The sequence below is a fragment of the Drosophila novamexicana genome, unplaced genomic scaffold, assembly GCF_003285875.2.
Source record: "Drosophila novamexicana strain 15010-1031.04,08,12 unplaced genomic scaffold, DnovRS2.1 tig00004555-arrow-pilon, whole genome shotgun sequence".
Classification (NCBI taxonomy): domain Eukaryota; kingdom Metazoa; phylum Arthropoda; class Insecta; order Diptera; family Drosophilidae; genus Drosophila; species Drosophila novamexicana.
Genome location: NW_020825052.1, coordinates 3,939,106 through 3,967,100, shown reverse-complemented (window position 1 = coordinate 3,967,100; position 27,995 = coordinate 3,939,106). Strand labels below are relative to the sequence as shown.

At 38.9% G+C, this 27,995-nt stretch overlaps 1 protein-coding gene across 24 annotated transcripts in view; it reads left to right on the top strand.

Moving 5' to 3' along the window:
• LOC115770197 (RNA binding protein fox-1 homolog 1) overlaps window positions 1-27,995 on the top strand; it is a 90,369-nt gene that overhangs the window by 44,197 nt on the left and 18,177 nt on the right. For 19 of the 24 annotated variants that reach the window (XM_030715370.1, XM_030715367.1, XM_030715362.1 and 16 more), the window contains 2 exons: window positions 22,991-23,290; window positions 26,433-26,663. In XM_030715370.1, the coding sequence (XP_030571230.1) occupies window positions 22,991-23,290; window positions 26,433-26,663 (531 nt within the window). The remainder of the gene's footprint in view (window positions 1-22,990; window positions 23,291-26,432; window positions 26,664-27,995) is intronic. The other 5 variants (XM_030715385.1, XM_030715384.1, XM_030715383.1 and 2 more) reach the window with 1 other exon arrangement.

Genomic DNA, 27,995 nt, shown 5'->3' with positions numbered 1-27,995 from the left:
TTATTTTGTTGTTCTGTTTTCTTTTCAGAGAAAATACATTTCTGAAAATGTCGTCATCGCTCACATTTGAAAGGGAATCAATTTTGAGCCCATGCATTGATTGGCTCTTGGAATGGAAATAGCAAAAAAAAAAAAAAAAAAAAAACTAGTGAAACTTTGTTTGTAGTTTGCTATTTGCTGTTGTGCGTGTCACATAGCAGGCAGAATTCCATACACACTCGCCTGAGCAACAATATTGAAAACTCATTTGGACAGAGCAGCAAAAACAATTTGCAAAATGAAAAACTCGATTGCCACGATTTTTCATAGTTTTTTTTGTATATTTCTTAGTTTTATCATGCTCTCTCGTGCACTTGGCTTGCCGTCGTAATGAAACTACCAACTTTGTTGCCCCAACTGAGCTGAGATAGATGAGCTGCATTAGGAGTGACCTTCAGCCTGCGAGGTTTTGGACTTGATGCCGTAGTTGGTAAATGGGCCACGCTGATGATTCTCGGCTGTAATTAGTGCGCTGCGAGTAAAGCGCGTGAAAAATAATTATTAAATAAACAACAACGTACATTTTCCACGTTTCTTATTTCGTTTACCAAGTTTTTTCGGCTGCCCTTTTGAATTGTATGCCCGCTTTTTGCCGTTTTTTTTTTTTTTTTTGTTGTTTTTTGCTTACAGCTTATGCGTGGCCAAAAAGATCGTAATACGGCCCCGACTCAACTTAAATAGACTTGAGCAATAAGTGTTGCGATCAACGTTCGCTGCTCATTAAAAACTAACAACTCATCGCATTTGAGGCAGCGCTTAACGAGTTTCAACTGCTGCCATTGTGCTGGGCCAAAAGCAAAAGTTTCATTTATTTGCCTCGTTTGTTTCCCCATAATCAGAAAAGTGCCAGTAATGTTAAATATTTGCCCCGAGTCTCTCTTCAGAGATCTTCAATTCTTCGGCTAAACATTGCCCACAACATGTGTACATATGTGTACAAATATCCCACAATTGATTAAACAACATAATTTTGAATGTTTTGATCGATGCCGTCTACTCAACGCAATTTATCTTGGTTCTATTTGCAGGTATGTATCAAACACGACAGCCCCCCCGAGTGTCTTTGGTAACTGGTGGAATGTCAAAGATTGATGCAGTGCTAAGTAGAAATTGATTATAACAACCGCAGCAGGTCTTATTTATTGTGGGCGTGGTGCTTATAAATTCTTGGTTTTATTGGGCTAAAACATAGTAAACAAAATTTTGTTTGAAGATTTCACGAATAAGTATCTTTGAATAAGTATGCAATGGAAACCTATTTGGAAGCAATTGAACGTTCGGTTCCAAATCTTGTGTTGGAATTCGAACCTGGAACTTCGTTGTTTAGCTGCCCTAATGGATTTCTAAGGCAACTTATCTACCTCGACTGTTAGTCCTGACTGTCTTTAACAATCCTATGAACACTTGCTATTTCTGGGATCGATTCTAGGTACTGACTAATTCCAGTAATACGCAATACAGTTTCTCTGAGGTCTCCTCTAATAGTATTTCTCTTTCTGTGTTGAAGCAACCATATTATACAATAGGAATAAATTTCATATTTAACTATCAAACAGTTCCCAAATACAAAATCACGCCAAACTTCAACTTGAATTATTTCTGAAGTTTTTTTTTTGTTTGTTTATGTTTTTTTTTTTGTTAGGTATCAAATGTTTAATCCAACGCAAAGTTGACAGACTTGCCAGATAATTGAACTTTGCCTTGTTGAAAGCCAAAGTGGACAGAACATCTATCGTTCATATAATGGAACTTTACTTTTTATCTACTTTTAGCTACTTCTCATCTCTCGAAAGCAAATTTCCAAATGCCATCTAGTTGATGCTTCGCTTCTGTGTTGACGCGCAACAGCAGGGCGCACTTAGCTGCTTTTCGCTCAAAACCATCCCTGCCCCTACCCGTCTCCCTCTTTCACTTCGCCTCCCTCCAGCTAGCTGATATCGCGCCATTTCTCCTCAATCATTTCAATCAGCTTTGGCTCACTTACAGCCTCAGCAACATTGACTTGGCTTTTGGCTTCTGGCTGGTAATGTGGCCCCATCTCAAGGCTTAATAGCTGGATGGCTGCCTGCTGAGCGCCCCTAAGTGTTTATGCGTATCCTGTGGATGTATTATTGAGTGTGTTGAGTGTTCGTGTGTGCTTGTCTGCTTGTGTACTTTGTGCCTTAAGTTCGAACTTTAATCAAAGTCAACTTTTATGCGAGCTTTTTAAGGTGCTTTTTTCTGCTCTTGATGGATTTTGTGGCAGCTCTTACCCTGCTTCATATCCTTTTTCCATTCTATCACGCCCTCATCCTGCCCGTTGTGCACCCAGTGGGGGCGTGTCATATAGAAGCACAACTAAAAACGTAACAAGTTGCTGGGCGCATACGCTGTGAGGGTAGACGCAGAGCTGCGATATAAGAAAGGGCAAAACTTTAAATTGAAAATTGTATTCAAGCGTTAAATTGGCTTTTTTCGGCGAGCTCTGTAAAAACCGCACGCAGCACATAAATACTCACCTCTGGGCTTCCCTCTGCGCTCCTTTCTCACTGTCGCTGCAGCATGTGCTGCAGTTTTAAAAAATTTGTTTACTTTTTTCCCTGTACCCATTGAAAACGGGTGAAAATGGGTATAATGGCTTTTGTTCTTGATCAGCATCAGCAGCCGCGTCCATATATCCGTGTCTGTCTTGTCTGCAAACAGCTTGAGGCTTGAAATTGGATATTGTGCCCTCCTGTGACATGCGCATATCAAATTTATTTTGAACGAAAACTTGCGCGGCTGCCACGAAATCAGTAAGAATGTATGATGACGTTTTCTAGGGTGCTCAACACTCTGCTGGAAACACCAAATTATTGTTCACATATTAGCAATATATATATATGTACAAAAAATATAAAAGCAGATTAACAGGTAAAGCGTTGCGCTTTGGTATATACACACATTTGGTTGCCATACTTAGGGTCCAAAACTTCTAAAATATCGGGCAATTAACATTTAGGTTATACAAGAATACTTTTTCCGTGGAGTGAGGCGTTTATGTGAACATTTCTGTAAGAGTCATTTTGAATGCTTGTGACGGCTTCTCGGCGCTGAGTACAGGGTATTTCCTAGTCTGGTCCTCCCGAATAAACACTCCTTGTTTTTTGTTTCGTATACTTTTTGTTGCTCTTTAAATTCCGCATCTTAAATCAAATGGGGTCCCTGTCATTGGCCTTTGGCTGTTATTGTTGTGCCACATGTGGCCCATGTAAACAATTTCATCAAGATTTACGTTTTGATGAACACAGCTGCAAGACAAGGAAGTACCTCTTTGTTCTAACTCCTGTTCGCTCTGACCTCGCTATCTCCCTCTCACTCTCTCGCTCGCTCGTATGCCCAAAAAGCAATCCAATAATCGGTGTATGTTTTGCATGTTAATTATGCTCGCTCGTGCTCTTTCTTCTTTGCCATGCTTTATTGTCATTTTCATGTTTTTGCGTATTCAATAAACGCAGCAACTGCGGCCTATACACACATGCTGAATCACTGTCCTTCACCCCGCCTACCCTGCCCCGTGCACACCATTTGGCTAGTCGATTCTATGATTTTGACATTTGTTTTCGGGTGCCTCTCTGCATGCAAATGACGCTGGCGTTGATAGCAACGAATACGATTGTTGGCTAAGGGCAGGGGCAACTGTGATGTAAAACGCAGGGGGCGTGCACAAATGGTATGGCAACTAATAACACACACACATACATACTCACACACTCGCACGCGCTTGTGTCATTTGTTTTAGGCTCGTTTTGACAGCTTTGCCTGACCAAGACTTTTGGCCTGTTATATAATGAAGTGTGTGCCATTTGGGCTTTGGGCTGTGCATGAAAACTAGTTGAGACAATATATTTTGCCGTGGTGTTGTTTTAAATCCGTGAGCCTAACGAGACGAGCTTATAAACTGCGAAATACTCCGTTTTCTGTTCATTTCAGCATAGGGTTACGTATCTTTTAAATAACGATGATTTTCAAGCGAAATAACCCTTTAACTCTTGTCGAGACTAGAACTTTTAAGCCTCAGGAAACCAACTGAAGTTGTTCTTGTAAGCCTTAGGATCCCAACTGAAGTTGTACACAATTGTTATCGCATTTTGTTCAGTTCTTGGGTATCTTATTAAAAACCTTAGCTGATTTTGTAGAAAAAAAAAAGACTGGGCGGCATCCTCAACCTTGAATGTGATTGAAGCAAACGGTAGCTGCAGCCTGCTGGCACTCGAAACACTTCGCAAATTATCTTTGAAGATAAGAATGTAAGTTAATGTGGTTGCGAAATCGGTTGCGTGCCAGATAGCCATCAGTATGCTGGCGATATTTATGAGACGCGCCCGCAGGATACAGGCTTTAATGATAGCCTAAAAGAGGGCACTTAATTTCAGCTTCATTTGGGTAGCTGCCTTTCTTGCTCCACACAATCAATAACGATTTGATGATGAGGGCTGCAGCACAGGATTTCACATATCTACATAGGCACCACTTTTCTCCTTGTGTGTGCGTGCATGTGTTCGTGTGTATCTGTGAGCGAAACGAAAGCGAAATAATAATGAGGGCAGTATTAAAGCAGCCACAGAAGAAGTCATGAGTCGGGTATACAAAAAAGAAATTGGTCAGCAAAAACTACAAAAAACGTGAACTGTGCGCTGCTGTCAAGTATGAGTTTATTTTAGTAGATTGTTCCAAACAAAAGCGAAAACTAAAAGTAGCCAAGTTTTTGCCTCATTTCAGGTTGTTGTTTTTGCTGCTCGTGTCCTGGCAGCCATGTAATGCCCGGCTAACACGCAAGCCTTCCAACTCCCGGCAAAATTTGTTGCTGTCTGCCACCGTGGAAAAATTCTTTTATTTTTGTTTTCGCGTTGAGTTGTTTTTTTTTTTCTTCTGTTTAGTGTGTGTGAAAAAACTAATAAAGGGGCAATTTAGGCAATTCTCGTTGATCGTTTGCTGTGGGCTGTGGAAATTTGTGATATCTGTTCTGTCTGGGGGCCAGGGCAACAATGGAATTTATAATGCCAATTATGAGAATTTATTCAACTGCATATTAACTTCAATTGCCATTGGGTTTGTTGGAAGCATACAAATAATGTTTCTAACCAGTTAATTTATGAAGATATTCCAGTACATAACAAATTTTAAATTCATAAAATAATCTGAATATAGCCAGAATGTGCTCAAGACCGGAATGGGATTAAATAATAAATTTTGTTTTTGTTTTTAAATGTTTTTAATAGCCAATAAATTTGTATGAAATCTGGTTGGCAAATTTGCATTTTAATAAGTAACATGAGTAAAAGTAGGCTAAAATACACTTCATGTTGATTTCGGTTTATTTTTTTTAATGTTAAACTTAGTCAAGGCTGAATGTCATATTTATTTTTAAACTGTATTTTGTTGTCAATTCAGATTAAGGTTAATAATTTAATATTTCAATGGTTACGTAATGTTTTTTGGGTAACGAAAAATATAAGTTATTTTGTTATAAACCGTTTTTCGATTTGTCACAGAATCAATGCACTTCTCTTAATATAGAGAACAGAGTAAAGATATAAAACTCTTTGGGAAACTGATTTTTCTGTGAACAACTGGAGCATTTAAAGCATCTTCGCATTTCCGCATCTGCTTACTTAGAAGCATCTGTTTCCATTATACTTCATGCTGTGTACATACACAAACTCATGTGCACTTCATCAACGACTACACACGCGCGCGCCCTCACACACGCACACACACACGCACACAGATGTACATCTCTGGCTCATACATCTCTGTTAAGTCAGCACTTTGGAAATCAAAATAATACACAGCTTTTGCCACGCCCTGAGCTAAGATCAAAATAAATAAAATAAATGTTACTGATTTTTTTGTCACACCCGCCCCTCTAGTTGTTGTTTTCTTGTTATTGCTGCTGATGTTGTTGTTGTTGCTACTGCTGGAAAAGCCATTACATTTATTTATGTATTTGCTTTGGCTGCGTACTTGGAGGCGCCTTTGGTTTGCCACGTTTGCAATCGCCTCGTTTGACAGTGAGCGCTCAAATATATATATTTTTTGTTTAATTTCAATGCTAGTCACGCATATCCTGACGGTGCGTAACCCGACCCCCTGCTTGTCATTTACTTTAAATGTTATTTATAAATTTTCGCGTGCCTTGTAACATAACTTTGTAATCTCAGCTGCTTTGTTAATTTACTTTTAGGCATTGCCTGGTATTAGACATTGCCGTCATATACACAGCCACTTCTGCATTTCCTGTTGTTGTCTCTGTATTGCATTTTCCGGGAAAACGATAATTACTTGACATAGGTAGGCGACCAGCACATGGCGCATTCGGCATGGTTGTGTTAATGCCAATGCTTAGTTGAATGGAAAATGCCTGCAGCTTATCTATTTTTGAAATTTATGATTTCGAAATGCGGTCGTAAGAAGCCAACGCCCTTGCGACGCAGTTCTGAGTGCTGCGATGACAGAAACAATAACAAAACAAGCGAAATATTTCTATCTTAATGAATTTGACCCCCAGTGTCAATTTAGACTGATTAAACCGCCAGACTGGGCCTGAGAGCCGCGAGTACAGAAAATGTGTTTTTTGTTTTTCAAGTACAGAACGATTGCTACTCTCTTTCTCTCTCTCTCTCTCTCTCTCTCTCTTTCTCTCTCTCTCGCTCTCTCTTTTTCGCTTTGTATTTCTCCAAGTCTCGCATCGATGCGCTAAGCGGAAGCAGCTGCTCTGTCAACAATTTTCTCGCTTGTTTATGTAATTGAAACATTTGCCTAATAATAATTGCTATAATTTTTTTTACGCATTAATTACATTTAGGTTGTTTTTAATCATTTGGAAACAACGCCTGGCGCTTCATTTGTATGCAATCTAAAAATATACCCATTTTATACCCTGTACAAAAAATTAATATTCGATTAATGTTTATACTGGTCGGATTGGATTAGTTCATCTGCATGTTTCTTTCAGAACTTGTCTCTCAGATTTAACGCCATTGACATAACATATGTCCCAGACGCGTAGATCGGACATCTATATTATATAGTTCCTGTAGAAATAATGTTCAACAATGGCTGTAGGGTATTTAATCTTCGGTACACTCGAATATACTTATGTTTCATGTTTTTGGCTGGTTAAAAAAAAATAAATTCATATCTCATCTAATTTGATTTCCACTAAATATGCACATAATCAGCCGTATTTATAAATAGTTATTAGTTATGCATATGTCTAAACCATACACTGTGGCAATAATTAGTCAAATATCTAAAAAATGCAACTAATTTTGCAGTTGACAAAACTTTTGATCACCCTCAAATTCTCATTGAAATATTTTAGCAGTCGGTTTTAATAACTATGATACTGTACGAAACACAATCATAATTTGTTTAGAATTTATAATTTTGAATTCTATCTGTATAAATCCACTGAAAAAGTCAGCATAAGCTGCAATAATTGAGCCTAAAGACTAATTATAATTTTCATGTTCTTCTTTTCAGGTATGTACCATGTCAACACTGCACAACACAATAGAGGTATCAAGTAGTGTATAAATTTATTCAAGTGTATAGCTTGCACATGTGTTGCAGTATTCTGAGGCCCCTTTTAACTAAATCAACACTCATTTCCCTTGCAATCCAATTGTATATATGTTAATGTACCCGGGTCTCAGTCATAAGTGCTATTATGCCTATTTTAAGCCCCATATATTCATTATACGCTCTTTCAGAACCTGCCGCTCTTGTAAGCGCCTTAAGACTAGAATATGTGTAAATGTATGTATATAGGCCTATATACGCTTGTATACATATAGAATCGTATAGTCTTGTGTGCCATATCCATGCTGCCTTATTTACTACGCATTAATGCCACAAATTAAAATGCTGTGCCGTATGTCGTTGCCATTGCCATTGGTGCTTAATGAGTGGAGCTCCTACAACGTGCTGTGTCCCTCGAATGTCTGGAGTCTAATTTTAGCTATAGCTGACTGGCTGCCCAGTTCCCTGACTGTCAGCCTGAATGCGGCTTGCCCGGGTCCGGGGTCGGCACTCAGACAGTAGCCTACAGTCGAATATGCGCAGCATGGGGTGACCGCTCTCAAATCTCAACAGCACAGAAGGGAGAAAAACATACATACACACGCGGAGGTAGCAAAGAACTGAAAGAAAACAAAAAGAGCTGAAAACTTTATTAAAGACCAGATCCGACTGCTCCGTCCGTCCGTTTGCCTGTCTGTCTGTCTGTCTGTCTGACTGGCTGACAACGAGCACTCCATACGCAATTACGACAAAATCCAGTGCGGTATATGCGCGCCGGGTGATAATATGAACGAGCAACGGAGCAGGGATAAAAATAGACAAACACACACACGCCGTGTTGCTCACCGAGTTACTCAGTTACTTGCCGAGAAGATGTTGCCGGAGAAAAAACGGTACTCGAGTCAAAAAGGATATTGTAGCAAATAGCTGCGAACGGACAAAGAGAAAAAAGCCAACGCGTTGAGTAAGAGCAGAGGGAAACAAGCCAGAATGTTACGAACAGCTGCTGCCGACTGCTAAACACACTATTCACAATACAATAATAGCTAGAAGCAGGCTGTGTTCGTTTCCAGCTGGGTGTGGCTATAGCATGTTTATACTTTGTCCGCTGTGGATATACTCCAGTATGCATATATGTGTAACATATTCAACTTTGACATATGCGAATTAGTCAATATGCTCGCTTTCAATTTGTTCAACAGTGTATATGAGTTGCATCAGATGCCTTCACCATGTGTTGCATTTCAAAGTGTGTGACTTATGGGGCAAGCAGAACGCTTGCCAGATGAGTCGATAAAATGACTAAAATCATTGAACAACATGAAATTGCATTCGGTGCGATTTCAATTACAATTGCAACCCAAAATGCCTTCGGTCCACCTGCAGCTGCAGACACACATAGATATATATCAAACCGCATGCAAATCAATCAATTCCAATGCGGTCTGCTCAACAATGCCCAGTAAACGGGGAATGCAATATTGCCTGAGCTGGAGCTACATGTTATTCATTTTAAAGTCGATTCGTATAGCTCGCCATCAATTAATTCCATGAGATCTGTATACGAAACGTTCTCTTGCAGCCAACGGACATTGTTTGGAATTTTGCAGCCCGTGTATACCCGATAGAGCAGGATAATCAGGATTTTCGTTTGCTGGCAGCTTGTATGCAAATGATTTTCGTATAATTAATATCAAACATCCGTGTTCTTAAAATTGCATTCTCGGCAATGGCTGACTCCTTGCTTGTTGGTGCACTGAATAGTAAAAATATTTGTATAAATACCAAAAATATTTGGCATCACATGAAATATGCATTAATGCCGCCTGTCGGACTGAAAGCAAAAGAACTTCCGATGCCTGCAGCTGAAGTTTGTCAGTGCAAAGTTGAAAAATGTTGTAATTTTTGCACTTTGCCAACTCAAAGGCGAAAATATGCATAATACATCAGCTGGGCAGCAGCTGTGTTAATGAATGTGAAAAGGTCAGAAATGGAAAGGCATGAGTGTGTTCTGACGAAACAGTACATAATATATTATAGCCCTAAAAGTTTACAGTCAGTGATTCAAGGTTTTAAATATATCAAAGAAAATCGAAAGAACGTACTTTAAAGAAAATTGAAAATGTATACAAATTTAAAATCTTTGACTTCATAAAGTAGTACCATATTAGCTCTATATCGTTAACTTTCCTAATTCAATTTCATTTTCCTTATCAATATAACGTTCCCTTTCCAGCAATTAAACTGTGTTTTTCTTTTTCAACTAGTTAAATTTCCCTGTCTCTATTTCCTGCAAAATTACAACCCATTAATTACAACTAAGCAAAACCAACCCGGTGACCACACATTTATCATAAGAGGCCTACGAACTTTACACCTCAACAGCTATTGCAATAGCCAGGATGACATCGTTCTCGCTCTCGCTCGCTATCTCCAACTCTCTCTAGCATGGTCAAACCTATTTCAATAGCCAAAATTTTAATTAAGGCAGCACTTGGGAGCAGCTGGCGAAGTGTGGGTTGGCGCACTCCCCTGAGCAGCCCAGCCCAACCATTAAGTCCCAAAAGTCAATGAGCTGAGGTCACAATTTTTGCTTGCACTTAACCCAGAAGTTGGAGCGCAATGAGGTGAGCAGGGGGTAGTCGAAAAAAGAGCAAACGTCAGGTGTCGTTGCGACAAAAACTATCGCCACCCCACAACCTCCTTTATTTCGAAATGCATGTTGTTGCTGTAAAAATGATAAATTATCTGAAAAATTTGCAAAGTTCTGAAAATTACGCATTAAATCATGCGGAAAACATTGTAAGCACCTTTCCTAGGGCATCCAGGTTATGTGAGTGCAGACCAGAGTGCAAAGTCATTCTAAAGTTTATTGCTGTGATTGCGGGTGCAGTCTATGGCAGGGTCCGGGAAAGAGGGCTGTGGAGATGAGGGAGGCGGCATAGTGCGTTACGGGTTATAGGGCATCAACAATTTTATCGCTCGCATGAGCAAAGTCTTGCATTTTATAATGCTACTAGCGCCAGTTTTTCTTTCGTTTTTATATATATTTTGCTGGTCACGTTTCTTGCCCAACGACGTCTTTAGCCAGGTGTGTGCGTGTGTATGTGTGTTTGCTCATCGTAAATTTGGGCATACAAACAACACAATAGAGCAACAACAAAAGGTAACAACGATTTGCGTCTCGTAGCATAAAGTTTAAGCAACCGCTTTGGCTATTTTGTATTTTCATTATTATGACTATACATGCTGATTGCAGTTGTTGTTGTTGTTGTTGTTGCAGTTACGGTTTTCCTTAGCCTGGCACATATTTCATGGCTATGATTTACTCGCTGTTCACGGCCGTTGGCTCAGCAACAACAGCCACTAACAACAACTCGAGCAGAACAAGTGCCCAGTTCAGAGTAGCCAAACCCCTCAAAACCCCGCCCAATTTCTGCTCGACTGTTTGTTTATTTTTGGCTAGCTTGGGTCAACTAGTTGAGACATGAACCTAATTTACTGGCTGAGTGCTTTTCATATCAGTTCTCTCTCTCTATCTAGCCTTCTCTCTCTCTCTCTCTCTCTCTCTCTCTCTCTTTCCCTCCCTTACTTGCTGCGCATTTGGAATTTCTTATTTAGATTTGTTTGTCTTTCAAACTACACACCAAAATTTATGCGCGTGCCAACAGGCCTGTTAAATTTGGCTTAGCCATATATGTATAACTCAATCACAGTAACTTAAAGTATGCTTAAGACAATCCTAAAATGATAATAGATCATCCTCAAGAACTGACTAAAATAGAATGTTAAAAAAATTATGTTCATAGTTGTTGTTACTTGTTACTTATCAACAAATAAACTTAATTTACTTTTCGTACTGGTTATACCTTTCTTTGTTATAAAACAAGCTTAAATGTGGTATATATTTTGGAAGCTAAATCATCTTCATTAACTTTGACTATCACTGTCAAATAAAAAATCTGTGCAGCGATGCGTGAGTGATAAAGCGTCAAGCAAAGCTCATTCGTCTTGCTGTCTGGTTAGCTTCCATGTTTCCGAAATTGGTCAGGTTAACAAGTAGAACTCAAGGACTTAACCACTCACTCACATCATTATTAAGTGCCGCACAGTATGCAATAAAAATGTTTTTATTTCCTGACATACCATTTTCCCATTTTCATTTTCATTTGGTAAACGTCTCGAATTACGCATGTGCTGCGCTGTGAGTGGCAGTTTGGTTAATGGCTGACAACCTTTTAAGTGGAAAATCAGCAAAGTCGCGTCGATAATTGCCAGTCAGCTGGCTATAAGCGCACACAGACACACATACATGCATGCGTCTGCTTTTACTTGAGCTTTCGCTTTTCAGCTTTTCATCTGCTGCTACTTGTATGTGTAAACGCACTTTATGAAGTCTGTCAGGCCAGTGAGCATTCTACAAGCACTTAATAAACTTTACATGTGCCAAGAGCCAGCCCAGTGGGAGAGCCTGTCATGCAGTGAGACAAACACACACACACACACACACACACACACACACACACACACACACACACACACACACACACACACACACACACACACACACACACACACACACACACACACACACACACACACACACACACACACACACACACACACACACACACACACACACACACACACACACACACACACACACACACACACACACACACACACACACACACACACACACACACAAACACACACAAACACACACAAACACACACATACACACACTCAGGCACACACTGACACGGACTCAGACATAAGCTCAGTTTTTAATGAAGGCTCATCAGCATTGTTGTTCGGAGGAAAAGCAGCAGGTAACTGTGAATGTAACTGCAACTGGAGCTTAGAGTCTGGCCTGGCCCACATACCAATTACTTAGACATTGTAGCTATTACGCCCACCTTCAGCTCGTCGTGCTTAGTTAATTGCCAAGCCCGCCTCATGCCGCAGCAGCCACTCAGCGGTTATCCCAAATGCATCTCAGCCACTTTTTAAGTACAAAAAAAAACAGTAACTTGCATTCCTTTTAACTTGAAGGCCACTAAAGGATGTGGCCTTTGAATGCCACAATTCATTCCTCAGCCACGAGACTTAATGCATACTCTCTAAATGCTGTAGTGTTTCTTCAGCAGGGTTTTTTAAAAGTTCATAAATTGTTTGCGTAAATTATTCAAAATTAATAATTTAAGTATTTTGAAGTTTTACAAATGCACAGCAAAATGTCAGAACCGAATTTGAAAGCTTTTAACAGGGTCCATTAGTAACCTTACATGGCGTATTTATTTTCAAACAAATCCAATCCAAACTAAGTAACAATAACAGCATTTCATATTCCATTTAACTTACTTTACGCACACACATACGCGCAATTGACCCACTTATGTAGCTTCAAAGCCTGAGTATTAATTACATTGCCGACAATTCAACAGTCGCTCAAGCGAATCCAAAAAGCCTACACACAAACTAACCGACAATTTTCCAACAACAATAGCAACTACAACTACAACAACAACAACAAGAACAGAAATAAACCCAACGAAATAATTCCCACACTAGTGGGGCTTCACAATCCTTGCGCCAGTCAAGCGTTACAGGCTTAGCCGGGCGCTTAAGCCAAATGGCTAACAGCAGGTGGCGAGTACAACAAACAGGAGCAGCTATAACGGCAACAACAAGTTGTAAAATTAATTGATTTACAAGTGTGAAAAGCGTGAAAAGCACAGAGAGCAGGTCACACTACAGTCATAACAATAATGCTGAAATGAAAACCGTAAAAGGAAAACGAATGGAAAAATAAATAGAAATAATGCCAAAGAATGCGCAGCAAGGTGGATATTTTAGTTTTAGCTTAGTTTGTGTGCTTATGTATTAAATACAAACCGGCTTACGTTAATTGCCTGCTGTAGGTGTGTGTGTGTGTTTGTGTAAATATCGTTCATACGCCGTGTAGTCTGGCCCGCCCTGTTTGACCCTGTGTCGCGTGCTCCGCTTTAAAGCGTCCCTAATGCGCATTTAATGGCACTTCACATAGTACATATAGTTACTGGTCACGCCCACGCATCCATAAGTTGCGTGTAATACGCCTCCAGACCCAATAAAACATAAAACTAGCTCATTTACTTTTCATAACTGGCGCGCCAGGAAGTGAGCTTTTGTTTTTAGCCGTCAGTTCCTTCCGCTTTCAGGCGTTCTTTGTTTATGTTTTCCCTCACCGCGGCGTGAGTGGGTGGGGGCAGTTAATAAGCCATAACAATCAGCTGGTCTGAGCTCGGCGCCTTGCGTGTTTAGCCCATTTCGATATGCAGCAAAACAGCAGAACTTATCGCACTGAAAGTTAAGCGCTTTCAGGTGTTTCTATTGATTGCTGCGGGGCTTGATTTATAGCTATGACGCGTTGGGCGTGGCCAGCTGATTGCATTTAATGTCCATTCAAATCAATCACAAGATTGAAGCCAATGTCTGCTGTGCAACTCTGATTTCTTGAAGCAAATTCTAGATAGCTAGCACCGCTTTCTACCAACCCAATCGCAATCGCAGCCGCCCCATTCAATTGCTGTCGCAATGGGGAAAAATATCAATCGCAATCATCGCCGTCATTTATTTCTCTGTCTGCCTGTCTGTTGTGTCTCTGAACTGTTGTTCAATTTGCAGCCGCTTAACGGGTAATTCAAGTGCCACGCAGACACACCAACTAGAGCACACACACCCCCTGTGTGTAATGCGATATTTGTGGCTTCATTGCACTTGCAGCGCGTCAAGTCTGGCAAATTAAATCGCAAATGATATCGCAAAATAGAAACTGGTTATTCCAGTCGCCCAACTTTCAATTACTTTCGAGTAATTTAATATACATTTCGTAGCTCTCGGGCACTTCTGCCGCGCTGTCAAATTATGCTTTACACATGAATTATGTGAGTCAAGATTTATGCATTTTTTCAACATCAAAACAACTTTTTTGCTGTTTTGCAAATATGCCACATTTTTTGATATTTTTAAGTGCCATGAATCAGGCCGAAAATCAACGCAAGATGCCGCCAATTCATAAGTTTTCCATGTGGCCGCACGCCCCATTTAAGCGCCGGGGAGACGTCAGAAGGGGCAAGGTGAAGGTGATGCCAATAGAATGCGAAATATATACATATGCAGCTATATACTGCATAAGTCCTTTCGGAAGTATTGGGCACGCTTTTATTAGCCCATGAATTGCAAGAGAATAATTTTTAAAACAAAATAAATCTGTTTTAATATTGAGAAATGCTCGACTTTAAATTGCCCTGTCAAAAGTTCTAGAATAGAGTAGTATATAAGCCTATTAAATGAATAGAATTTTAGTAATTTTCTTGCTTACCCTCTTAAACTAAATCATCTGAAGGCATTTTAAATACCGATGCTGTGTGCTAGTTGAGTATTTCTTGTAAAGCTACGAAAAGCTTATTTTTAATCTTTTGATCCTGAAAGAAAAGAAATAATAAAAAAGATAAAATAAAAAATCTTTTCTTATAAGAATATAAAATTTTATAAAGTTTTCAAAACAAATTTTGCTTTGTTCATAAAAGCATTTACGACTTTTAGTTTAACTTTATAAAATCTCTTGACTAAAAAAATGTATTTAAACGTGATTATTCATGGTAACACAATGTCCCTTAGTTGCAAGATCTAACATACTATTCATCGCATTGACTACTTTATTTTATTATAAAATATACATATCAAGCTATATTTTTAAAAACGACCTCCTTCTATATACGGCATCAAAAGAGCTTTATATAAAATACCAATTTTTTTGCTTTTAATGTTATTGCCGTATAAATTGACAGCACCTTTAAGCATGTGCACATAATTCGTTGTCTTTTATACTTAATGCTTCTACAGCTTCTGTCAACGCATCTTTTGGCTGCCATAATTCAAGTCTTGTCAGCCTGGCCGACAACTGGCACGCCATTTGCATAGCTAAACATTTGCTTCTAAATACAAATTTCAACAATTTTTCTGTTTTTGTATGTACTCGTATTTGCACGCGTTTTATTTTGATGTTTGGGTTTTTACTTGTTTTTTTATTTTCCTTTGGATTGGCGCGTTTATTGACAAGGCAAAGAACGTGGAGATGTTGGTAGTGTGTACTTTTGATATTTGTCTTCATTTATTTTTATTGATTTTGCTGCTGTCGCTGCTGCTGCTATTTTAGCTGATTTACTATATATTATCAGGCAATATATATATATATATAAACGTGGGGAGCGGCCAATGGCCAATTTCATTTTCATTTGCTAAGCCATTGAATAATCACAATGCATTTTTTGTTCGCAGTCTTGCCAGCTTCCATTTTGGCCTGGCATTTTACGACCTCTGGCAATTTTTCGCACACTCTCTGCGCTTGGTTGGCTTTCGAACGCTTTTCAATTATTTAATTTTCCACTCACGTTCGTTAGGTCGACAAAAATTTAGCGATATAAATCCGGAAAGTGCATCTTCAGCGCGCACTCGATGGCGACATTCTCACGTTTTCATTGGCATTAAGGTTTAGTTGATTGCCTCCGCTGCGCCCTCGCTGCCCATTGCTTTGCCCTGGTGCATGCTTCATTTGGCCAACTGCAGCAGCTGAAGGCGATTGATGTCAGAGAGCTAGAGACAGAGCTGAAGGCAAAGCTAGTCGACAGCTAGAGTTGCAGTTGAAGATGGGTTGGCGAATTTGCCGGGCTTGGCTGCATAAATTCCATTGAAATGGCAAGCCACTCGCATCATCATCATCACCGTCATCATCATTGTCGTCTTCAGCTTTAGTTGGGCCATTAATATCAACAAACACCGCAATGTGGGCAGCCCAGTGACACACAAAAGTGGCAACTTGCAACACAAAAATAAAAACAAAAATAATAAAAAGTGGGAAAATCTCGAAATCTACGGCACGAAGAAGCATGCAGGCCACATTTGAATGCTGGGCCGGTTCCCCCGATTCAATGCAGTTAGTCAGTTGGTCTGTTTGGCTAAAATTTTTTGCAGATGCGCAGCTTGCCACCTCCTACAGCCAGACGTCGCTGGTTGCTCTCCGATCCATTAGGCCGACCAGTTTGTGGCCTAAGCCAAGCTACAGGCCTGTTTGCCGTTTAGGGCAAGCTCTCTGGTTTTTATTTTCCTTCTTTATACGTACTGTTGTGTTAAGTTGTTGTCGTTGTTCTTATTGTTGTTGTGTCTGCTGTTGTGCACACCTGCACCTGACGTTTCGGCTTACCGTTTACAGCAGCCGCAATTTCAGTTCTCTAACGCTGTTTATCTCTGTTATAGCCACGACAACAACTGCTGCTGCAGCAGTTTGAATAATAAACCACGAAATGTGAAATTGTTCAGAAGCAAAAAAAGTCCTACATTACCTATAAACGAATAAAGATTTACGATAAACCCAGTCAGATTACAATACCAACAGCCGGTAAATGTAGTTTAAAATGAGCTCATATCATATTTATATGAGTTTCTGGCGAAATCCAACCGACTCTTAAAATTGTTAAAATCTATCTAATCATATTTTTGAAACCATTTAAAATCGAATAAAAATATATTTTCCTTACCGACTCTCCTTGGCATTAACTATCCCAGACTGTATATAAATGAGAACATGTCTTTAAAGTTTCAAGCTTTAGCATATCTGTTATCTGCTAACCTAAACAAAGGTTTAATTTATATTTATTGCAAATGGGAATATTCCGTATTATTTTAAGAATTCAGTTTATTTTTGTTCCCCCCTTTGATAACAACGTGCGGCGAAAGGCCTTTGAAAACAATTCTATTTATCATTCCACTTACTGCAATTTTACTTTAATTAGGAAGTTTTTTGCTGTTCTGTTATGTGAGAATTTTAATTGGGCTACTCTGCAGTAACATTTCAATTATTTCATTTGGATGGTGTTTACTGTTTCTGGTATTTGCAGCTCAAAGGGAACTCAAATAAATGATTGCATATATTACATTGCGGGGCACAGACAGAAAATTACGTATACGCCGTATCGACTGTTTGTGTGTGGAATGCCCACTAATTTGCGCTTGTTTTTTTTTTTTGTTTTTCACCTTCTCATGACACTATTTTGCAGTCATCTGACGCTGACTCGTGTTGTGTTCACCTTATTAAGGATTGTAGATGTGTAACGGCATTTGATGCAAAGCACGGCACATTTTGTATTTGGAAAATAAATTTCCGGCTCAGTCGTTGATTTGCAAAACAGAAACCCCTATTACTGGGGCATACTCGTATCTAGTATCTGACACCTACACGCTACAGCTGTAGTTCCCGTGGCACAGCCAGAGCAACGGCAACGGCAGCATTCGCTGTAGTCATATTACATGTCATGTGGACATGCATGATTCATACACCTGCAGGTCCTAGCTAGGCACATCCTTTTACACTTCAACACGCTTTTGCTATAATTTCCTGTACGCCAACAGCCACACTGAAATTCCACACACAGGCTTATTCATATCTGAGCTGCGCGTTGGCTCTGCCTGTCTGCCAGCCTGCCCGAACTAATTCGAAATAACTTTGTAGTTATCATATTCTAATAAGAACTTACTTTGGGAATATTGCCTTGTTAATTGCATTGACAGCTGCCAGGAAATGACCTTCATCCGGCCAATTGCAGTTTGGCAAATTGGCTTTTAACTGATGCTCTAGGCAAATATGCAAACGGCGCCTTTACAAATGGAAATTGAAAGGCAGACGTGATTAGCATCGACCTAGAAAACTTTCTAGCGCACACCCATTGAGCAATTGAGTCACAAATTTGGTAAGATAACAACAACAGCAACAACAAAGGCGAAAAATGTTTAACAATCGACGCGTGTTGTACAAATTTCAATTTCGATTGGCTGCCCGTTTTAATTGACATGCAACGCATCGTGTCGGGCTCTTGGCCCGGCTTTTAAACGAGTGTCGCCATCGGACCAAATTTGCCATTGCATTGACCAAAATGGGCGCCTCGTCGACATCAATTGCGTCAGCAGCAATCAGCAGCAACTATTGAGCAATTGGTCAAATGCTTTTCACTGTGTCAGGTTCAAACTTGAAACATGTCCGCTGCCAGTCGCAGCTGACGCACAACGCCGGTCTGGGAAAGCACAAATAATTTGGCATAACAAAATACTGTGTGCTGTTCACGTCATGATTTATTAATATTCGGTTGATGTAATGGAACTATATATTTTCTGTACTATATACAAATATTTGGGGCAAGCTGTTATTGTATTTAGAATAATACAACATGATCTAAAAGCATTTTTCCTGACTGATTTGGTGGATAACATGATTTTTAGTTCATAGTCAACTGCGCTTTTTGTTTGTACAACATTTTCATTATATTTCCCCGCATGGGTGCAGATCGGCCTTGTGAAATATACATTTATATATATTGACATCTTCAGAAACAGCTTAACACACGTTTTTGTTTTAAATTTTCCACGCTGTCTCTTGTTACATTGCCGTGAACAATTTTTTGGCATACTTTTCACATAATTTTTCTTCATTTTGGGCCATCAATCAGCTGTCAGTATGTGACATACTTAATAATTACGTATACGCAGCGTGCGGCACCCGAAGATTTTAGCGAGTATATTGCATGCATTAAATGAAAATTGCTAATCTTAAATGCCTGCAATTTGATGTTAGAGGCAAATACTTGTTTACTTACATATATTTATATATTTGCATGAGGACTACTACATTGATGAAATTTTGCGCCAACACTCAAGACAAATACTTCAAATACCACTTGAAAGCCGACGCAATTGTTGCAAAAATGAAAAGCGTAAAGTGTTTTGTTGAAAACGTTCCTAAAACAACACATAGAATGCCTGCCGACAAATGTAAACAAACTGTGGGCCCAAAAAAGACGCCGTCGACGCAGTCAATAAAACAGCACCAGCTGACGCCAGTTGGAAGCGGGGGACTGGGTTGAATGGGCTGCATTGAAATCAAAATAAAAACTGCGCGGAACGGAGAAACATTTGCCATGCAAATAGGGCTTAAAAAATGCTCCACTCTGACGAACATTCGAGTGCAATTAAATGCAAAATATTTAACAATGCATAAAAATGAAAGAATTGTTCGCAAATTTGGAGTTAAATTATAAAAGTGATGCCCCCAATCAATGGCCATGTTAATTGCGCGCAATATATGCAGTATATGTGTTGATTTTTTACTTAATTGTTACATACAGAAGCACCGTGTTTAACAATATATATTGAGAACGACTGTAGAGTAGTATACAACCGACTATCGAGGCAGCTTCTTCGTTTTTGGCAACGCCAGCTATTCACCCGTCATTTGCAGGACAATGGTTTCCGAAGTCGATTGGAGAATAGAATATCGCTTGCTCGGTGTCCTTAGGCACGTTGAACTCACATTAATCACAATAAGGATTATCCGTATGCTTGAACTGGTTTAGGTAAAGCTTGAAGCATCCATCCGGTCAGTATCTGGGGCAAGTAAGAGTCCACATGTGTGTGTCGGTGTGTGTTTGTGTTGTGACTGCATTGTTTTAAGTGGCACTCGGTTTGCACAATTCAAAAAACGTATGCACCAGGCGCAGACTAGATCATTCTGACAGACAAATTAAGTGCTGTGAAGGAAACAGCGACAAAAACAAAAACAACCCGTTTTCCGTTAAGTGCTCTTATATGATGGCAGCCAGTGGAGACCACCTCACACCTTCACCTTTAGCTAGTGCATTATATGCTGGAACAAGTAACTTTGCCGCGTCGTGGCTTGTTATACTTTCTTATTGGTTATATATGAAATTGAATACATATGTCGACACATTTAATTTAATTCTCAATTCACAAAACATCCGTGCTTGCCTGACTTTTCGAATAAAGAAAGAAAGAGACTACATAATTCGGTTATATCTTCATTTCTACTCCCGAAAGTTTCTGATGATGCCCATTGGGGGGCAAGTAAATCACAAATATCGGAATCACATAAAATGTTTTTAAACGGGTAGATTAATAATCTCTTTAAACGTTCTAACGTTCCTTAACTATTAATTAAGTATTTATTTTTTCTATCTGGGCTCAGCTGTGTGCACAGAGTATTGAGCAGTCGACTACGTTCGACTGCAGCGAACACACTGTTTTTTCATGGCACATCGAAATGAATTTTCGAAGAATTTCGTGTAAATTCAACATGACAATTTTCTTTCTAGTCGCGAACATCACTGGCATAGAATATCTACGCGTACGTAAGCGTACAAAAAATAAATAAATATATGTAATACCTATGTGTATTTTATATATCTTGCCGCACAACACGGCGAATGCACAAAGTGTGCGCCAATTTGCACGGCGGATTACATCACAGACTGGGCAAAAGGGGAAAATGAAGGCGCAAGAGGGTGGAAAAGCATCTCAACATGTCATATGGCTTGCATTTAATTAACAAGCTAATTTTTTAAAACACAAATCGCTGGGCGTTGCAATGCAAAAGAAGAAGATCAACATGAGGATCAGAAAAGAATGGGGCGGGGGGTGGGGGCGACAGAGTTGCCGCCCGTGTGTGGTCAGAAGAGATTGGGCGGTGCCAAAAATATGAAAACTGACATTTGTGTGCCTTCACAGTGCCTGCTCTTTGGGTAGCCTAATGAGATGAGATACGAGCCGCAACCAATGCATAAGACATGGTTTATTATTGGATGCAAATGTTTCTCTGTACAACATTTTTCTTATCTTTGATGTGATTTGGGCTAATTTTGGAACACTTTTCTTATACTCTGTTCACAAAATGAAGAGAGTACATTGGTATTGCGAAATGTCTTCGAACGCGAAGTTATGATACTTTGAAAATATAAAACGATCCACAAAACTTTCCAAACAGACTTTGATCTTTAAAGATAGGCCAGTCAATATATTGGCAAGATATAGTAACTGATAATCTTAAGTTTACAATTCTTCAATCTACAATAATTTGATTTTAAAAAGTTGTCCATTATAGTTTCCTGCTTGTTCTGAAAATAAACATATCCATTTTAAATATTTAACTTTACGATTTTGATACCATATTGCTGCGTATTTTGTACTAATTAAGATTTGTAGAATTTCAAAAGTGACAGAGATTGCTGCTTCTGTCAGTTTTAAAATTCCCCAAATATCTCTAACGTTTTGTTAAATCCCAAAATTAATATCCATTGCGGGTAGCCAGACAAGGCAAGCGTTGTAACCAACAAACACAACAGCAGGCAACAAATTTACAGTAAAACATATTAAAATGCCACTCACACGATAATCCCCCTTTTTCCATTGCTTGCCTTGCCTTCTCGCTATATTTTACTGCCCCTCTCGCTCGGCTACTCTCAAATGACAAAAAGTTTGCCGACAAAATGGTAGGAAAGGTGGAGTTTGGCTTTGCATTATGGGGATGGGATGGGTTTTTATTTAGCTACAATAAGCTGCAAATTTTGCATATTTCATAGATGTTGACAGGTAGCGCTGTATGTGTATGTGCGTGTGTCTATGTGGGGTGGCGGGTGCCAGGTAACCCAAGCAAAATAATGGCTTAAATTTATACAAATCAAAATTGCAATTTAGAGCAGGCAACGCTACTCGCCCACGTATTCGTGAATGTGTATGTGTATGTATATAAATGTTTGTGTGTGTGTGTAATTCGCAGTCGCCTTTGTCTACCCAAGAGCTTAGCGGCTACCATAGATACCGGTCATGGGTTACCTGCAAATATAAACTATATGGATTTAATTTTGCACTTTTATGGCAGAAAGCGACCACAGCAACACACACACACACACACAGAGAGGGACAAACATTTTTGGTAGTCCAGCCAAAACGAAATGCGTCACCATAAATACAACTAACAATCAGTACACAGTGCCAGACTGTTAGATATCCATCTCAAGTGGCCGTTGCTTACTGAGCTACAGGAAAACAATCTTGTATCTAAATAAGAGTCCAAGCCAGAGCAAAAAACCACACGCTACTAACAAGAATTTTCCTTTAGTTTCCAAAAAATTGATGTCCAACGTTCTGAGAGCGACCTATGCAAAAAATTCGGGAACTAAGAATATTTATTTAAGGTTAACTCGATATGGCCTTTGAAATCCCAGGTTACAAGATATTAGTACTTCAATTCGAGCTCGTATCTCAGGATTCTTTTATCCGAAGCCCATAGTTGCTATTTGAAAAGTCACTTTGCCAATGTATGGCTACATTCTATAACTTATAGTAAGGATAGCATATTTTAGAACGTTATCAAAATCATGATTGCAAAACCTAGTTGGACATTTGAATATATTTTATCTAAACTAATACTCGTTATTTATTTTTTTAATTTACATAAAAACCCAAAAAGGATAACCATACTAATCCGATACCCTCCTCTGTCTGCCTCTCTCATTTGCAGCACATGGTGCAGGCTGGCGTGGCGCCTTTTCCAGGCGCACCAGCTGGCTATGCCGCCGCGCCCGGACCGGCCGCTGCAGCCGCTGCTGGTGCGCCCACAGCGGCCGAGAGCTTGTCGCTGGCCGTGACAGCAGCCGCAATCAAAACTGAGCCTGGAATGCAGCTAAAAGCAACCGCCGAGTCTGCAGCAGCGGGCAATGGCAGCACAGGAGCCACCGGTGCAACACCAGCTTCTGTAGCAGTGTCCACCAGTGTTGCCGATGGTGTAGCCGTCAATGCGCCGTTGTATATTCAACAAAAGGTGAGTTTGCCCAGTCAACTACTACATTAACTACACTCTTACACTCTATATTAGTGTATGTAAGTGTGTGTGTGTGCGTGTGGAAGTGTGTTTGTATTTTGAATTGTATTTTGTAGCATTTTTTGCTTTGGCTTTTGGGTTCGGTTTGGTCTTGCTCTGCTTTGATTTGGCTTAATTTGGTTGCATTCCATTTTGTAGTCGTTGGCTGTGCCTATAAATATGCACAAACTCACGCACACACACACACACGCACACACACGATTACACAACAAGCGCCATGTTTGCTGCTGCTGCTTTTACATTTTTGATCACACGCGTTGCGAGCATAACTGTAAATACCAGCAGCAGCAGCAGCACGCAGAGAGCACAATCTAAGCTCTCTGGCGCTCACAATTTAGCATTCATATTTTGTATAGCATACTTTTTGGTGCTGTCCCAGCACGTCGCTTTGGTTATTGTCTATGCGCAGCAGCAAACGCTGGAGGATATTTTGCTCAGCTCTGTGGTTTACTGAGTTCGCATAAATTTCACATTTTTTTTCTAATTAAAAAACACAACAAATAAAAACACGCACTACAAAAACGAAGAAGAAAAAAGCTAGAAAAAAGGCAAACGTTGTTCGAAATCAAAGCGACAAACAATTTGTGAACATGGATTTTTCACAATAGTCTCTCCTCCACATGTGTTAAGAGAAGCATTTCAAGCATTTTAATTTTCGATAAATATTTCATTTGATTCAGCTTATATACTATACCAAAATTCTTTTTTACAAAATCAGTTCACACACAAAAGAAAAAAAATATGCACACATTTAATTTCGTTTATTTGCATCTGCGTGACATTTAATTTTGCAGCTTGGCCACGCCCACCATTTGTTATTTGAGGACCGGCATGTACTTATTTGTTTATGAAATTTGATTCGTGCATTTGAATAATTTAACAGTTGAGCTTTGCATTTTTCAGCTAAGCTTTTGTGTAACATTTAATTTGAATGCAACACAAACCATTCACACACACGCGCGCGCCGATACATACACGCATACGCACGCAGTTGTTTAATTGTTTACATTTAATTGTTGGCGAACTTTTGCCTCACATGTGCAATAAATAATCAAATATTTAATTATGGCCAATAATATTGGTCGCTGTTGTTTAATTTTGATATTTTTCTTCTGCTACTGTTCGTCGTATGTAGTTGAACTTAACTCTGTGAAAATAGGCAAAAATTATAAATATATTTAGAAATTCTTTGTGTACATTGGATCAATTGTACATTCATTTATATTACGCCTACTCAATGTAGAACAATTAAAATAACACACATATAAAGTTACTATGGTATTTATGGTAACAACTAATTGGGAGCTTGTCCCTCATGTAGGGTAGTCTGAACTTGCTATAATGCGATGCGTTATATCATATAGGTGTTCGTTTTGGCCGCATCAATAGTCGAATCTATCTAAATTTTCAGCAAAAAAGCTTTAAGGCTTAAAGACTAGCTAGCGTTATTTGGTCTTAGTATACTTTGGTGCCTACTAAAATGACTCCAAGGATGTTGTTGCATTGCTTAGACAATTTTTAATTTTTTTAAAAGTCTGAAAGTAAACACACTGCAACATAAAAGCAGCTTATAATATTGTATAATAAAAATATATAAACTCCAAAACAATCTTTAGGATTTGTTTTTCCAGTAGCTTAAACTTATTTTGACAATTGTGTTTTATTTAAATGTCATAACATCCTTACTGGATTTTCAACACTTCGTTACGTAGCAAATGCATATTGTCTTACAGCATTCAATTAGTCTATCATTATTTAAATTCATTATTAATTGCTCAGCTGCAGCAGCTGACCAACTGAGCAGCAATAACAAGAAATTGCTGCCACAAATAAAACACAAATCATCCATAGACTTGAGCTCAAACGAAACTAACTCAGGACGAAGACAGCTGAACAAATGTATTGCGAATTGCTTCAAGCAAAATGCTTGCAATAGCAAAGACATAACCAACAAATAGGCAAAACCAAGACACAGAACTGTGATATTTGCTTAAAGGAAGAGTAACATAAAACAAAGCACCAATAAATCTGGTTGAATCTGCTTCCGTCTGGTTGATGCGTGTATAATGGACAAGGTCTGCAATAAATACTAAATATTATTTAATAAAAACGTAGCTGAGGTTCAGGTGCGTGTCTTCTCATGTAAATTACAACAATAATAAATCACGCATACGCCCTGTTTGTTGACCCGCCGTTGAACTAATCCAGCCATATAATTTTTAAACTTCTCGTTTTTTTTTTATAAAAATATAATATGTGTTGGTCGCATGATGTATTGACAGAGCATTTATCTATCTATCTATCTATTTCTCTCAAAGTATATACATATATATGTATTTATATACAATACATTTGGCTCTCACTTATTGTTAGCATAAATAACCTCCTCCCCCACCATGTTAAGCAATGCTTTAAGTTTGACAGTTTGCTCAACTGATTGATGAATTGTTATTGATATTGACTGGTTGATGGAGTCACATGTGTGCTACTTAGTTAAATAAAATCCTTGGACATGTATTGTATGTTATTTAATGCATACGCATCGATATATACAATTATATTATAGCGTAAGATTGTATAAAAATATCAAAAGCAAAAACCTGTTAAATGAATTCTAGTTTTTCGCATTTTGTTATATCACTCTTTTAATATACTTATAATTAACAATATGCTAGCTGTATTCGAGGCATGTTCAAAAACAAAAATTAAACAACAACAATGCAACTTAACCATGAGAAATGCAATTGATAATGAATTAGTTATATGTATATGTATACATATACATATTTAATAACTTGTATACATATTGCAATGTACCTATATACTAAGCAATTTTTTGGTGTTGGTCGTTTGGTTAATTGCGTGACCGTCTGCCTATCGTAGTCATTGTGTCACTTACACTCTCTCACACACTCACACATACGCCAATATATATATATATATATATATATATATATATATATATATATATATATATATATATATATATATATATATATACATAAATACATGCACAGCTATGTATGCGCCTGTGATGGCAACTAAACGCAAATCCTTGTTGTTTCCCGCAAATTTATCACAGACAAATCTGTCAACACAACAACAAACACAACAGACACAGTACAATGGCAGCATCAGCAATGGAACCGCAGCCCCAGTACCAGCAACTGGCACGGGAACAACTGCCACGACGCTGGTCACGCAACAACAGCAGCCACCCGCACCTCTGACAAATGGACACGCCATGGAGCAACTGCAGCAGCAACAGCAGCAGCAGCAGCTACCGCATACCCCACAGAATGTGCTCAGCATTGTGAGTTTGGCCAACACAGCAGCATCAGAAAAAAATTATAATAAAATAAACAGTCAAGAAAACAAAAAACTAAGGGACAACTCGAGAGCAATGCAAACAATTGAAATATACGTACGCCATGAGTTTGGTTTCGGTTTCATGCTTGCTCTGGGTTTCTGCAGCTTAAGTTTTATTTTTTGATGCCTTTGGAGCTGACCAGCTCCTTCATTAGGCAAACGTTGCTACTTAGTCATAGAAAACCCACGTTGTTGGTCCACATTCATTGCAGCTATCGCATTATCATTCCCAGCACATATTTTATATTGTTGTGCAGCGTAACAATTCTCCATAAATTCTCTGGCAAGGCGAATTTGTTGTCTAGTTTTAAATTTTTTAATTTTTACAATTGAGTTGATGAAAAAATCTTGGCAGCCTTCCAGCTAAATTATTATCATTAAAAAATTAAAACTTATATAGAATACTGGCAGTTAGATTTTACACTTTTATTTTGAAGTTTCGGTTGTTACATAAATATGATTATGTCCGACAAAACAAAGTATTTACTATTTAATCATAAGTTAGCTTGTGTACATAAAATATTCATAACTTAACACCAATGCTACTAACCAACTGAAGAACTTCAACCAGATGCCACAGAAAGTAAAAGTTAGAAAAATTCAACTCGCATAAGAAAATGCCAACACCTTTCGCATTCATGTTGAAGCATTTAGCTCAAATTCCTTTACCGTTGCCTTTTATATGTTATTCCTTTGATTTTGAGTGAAGGAAAAAGTTGATATACTCTGTTAATTAAGTGAGCAAAGTATTTAAGATTCGTTAGCTCAAAAATTCGGCTGTCAAATAAAAATTCTCCGGTTCGCAGTTTAAAGGTCACTAATTTGACATTCTGCCGAGCATAAAATCTTTCATGTTTAAACATGTTTTTTTTCAAGCCACTTTGAGCCCATGAACAGAGTATCCTGCAGTCGTTCTCGCTTGTCTCTTTTGCTGTTTCGTAATGTATGCAAAAATGTTTGATGCGGCATCAAAATGCGAGCGACCTTTTTGCTGGCGTCGCGTGCCTTACAAAGGCATTTTATAAACTAAAAAGCGTTAAATGTCATTTAGGGTAACCCAATCCCAATCCCAAGTTGTAATACCTGAACGCCCCCGTCCATTTTCAGGCCCGACCTACGTTATCGTTAGCCATTTATACGGCTAAAGTTTTTCACGCTATTTCACTTTACCCCACCAACCGCCATCTGATCCAAGGAAAATAATGAAAATGTGCTCTAAACATGCAATCGGAATCGTACAGAGAATACCCTGCTCTGATATGCATATGTGTTTACA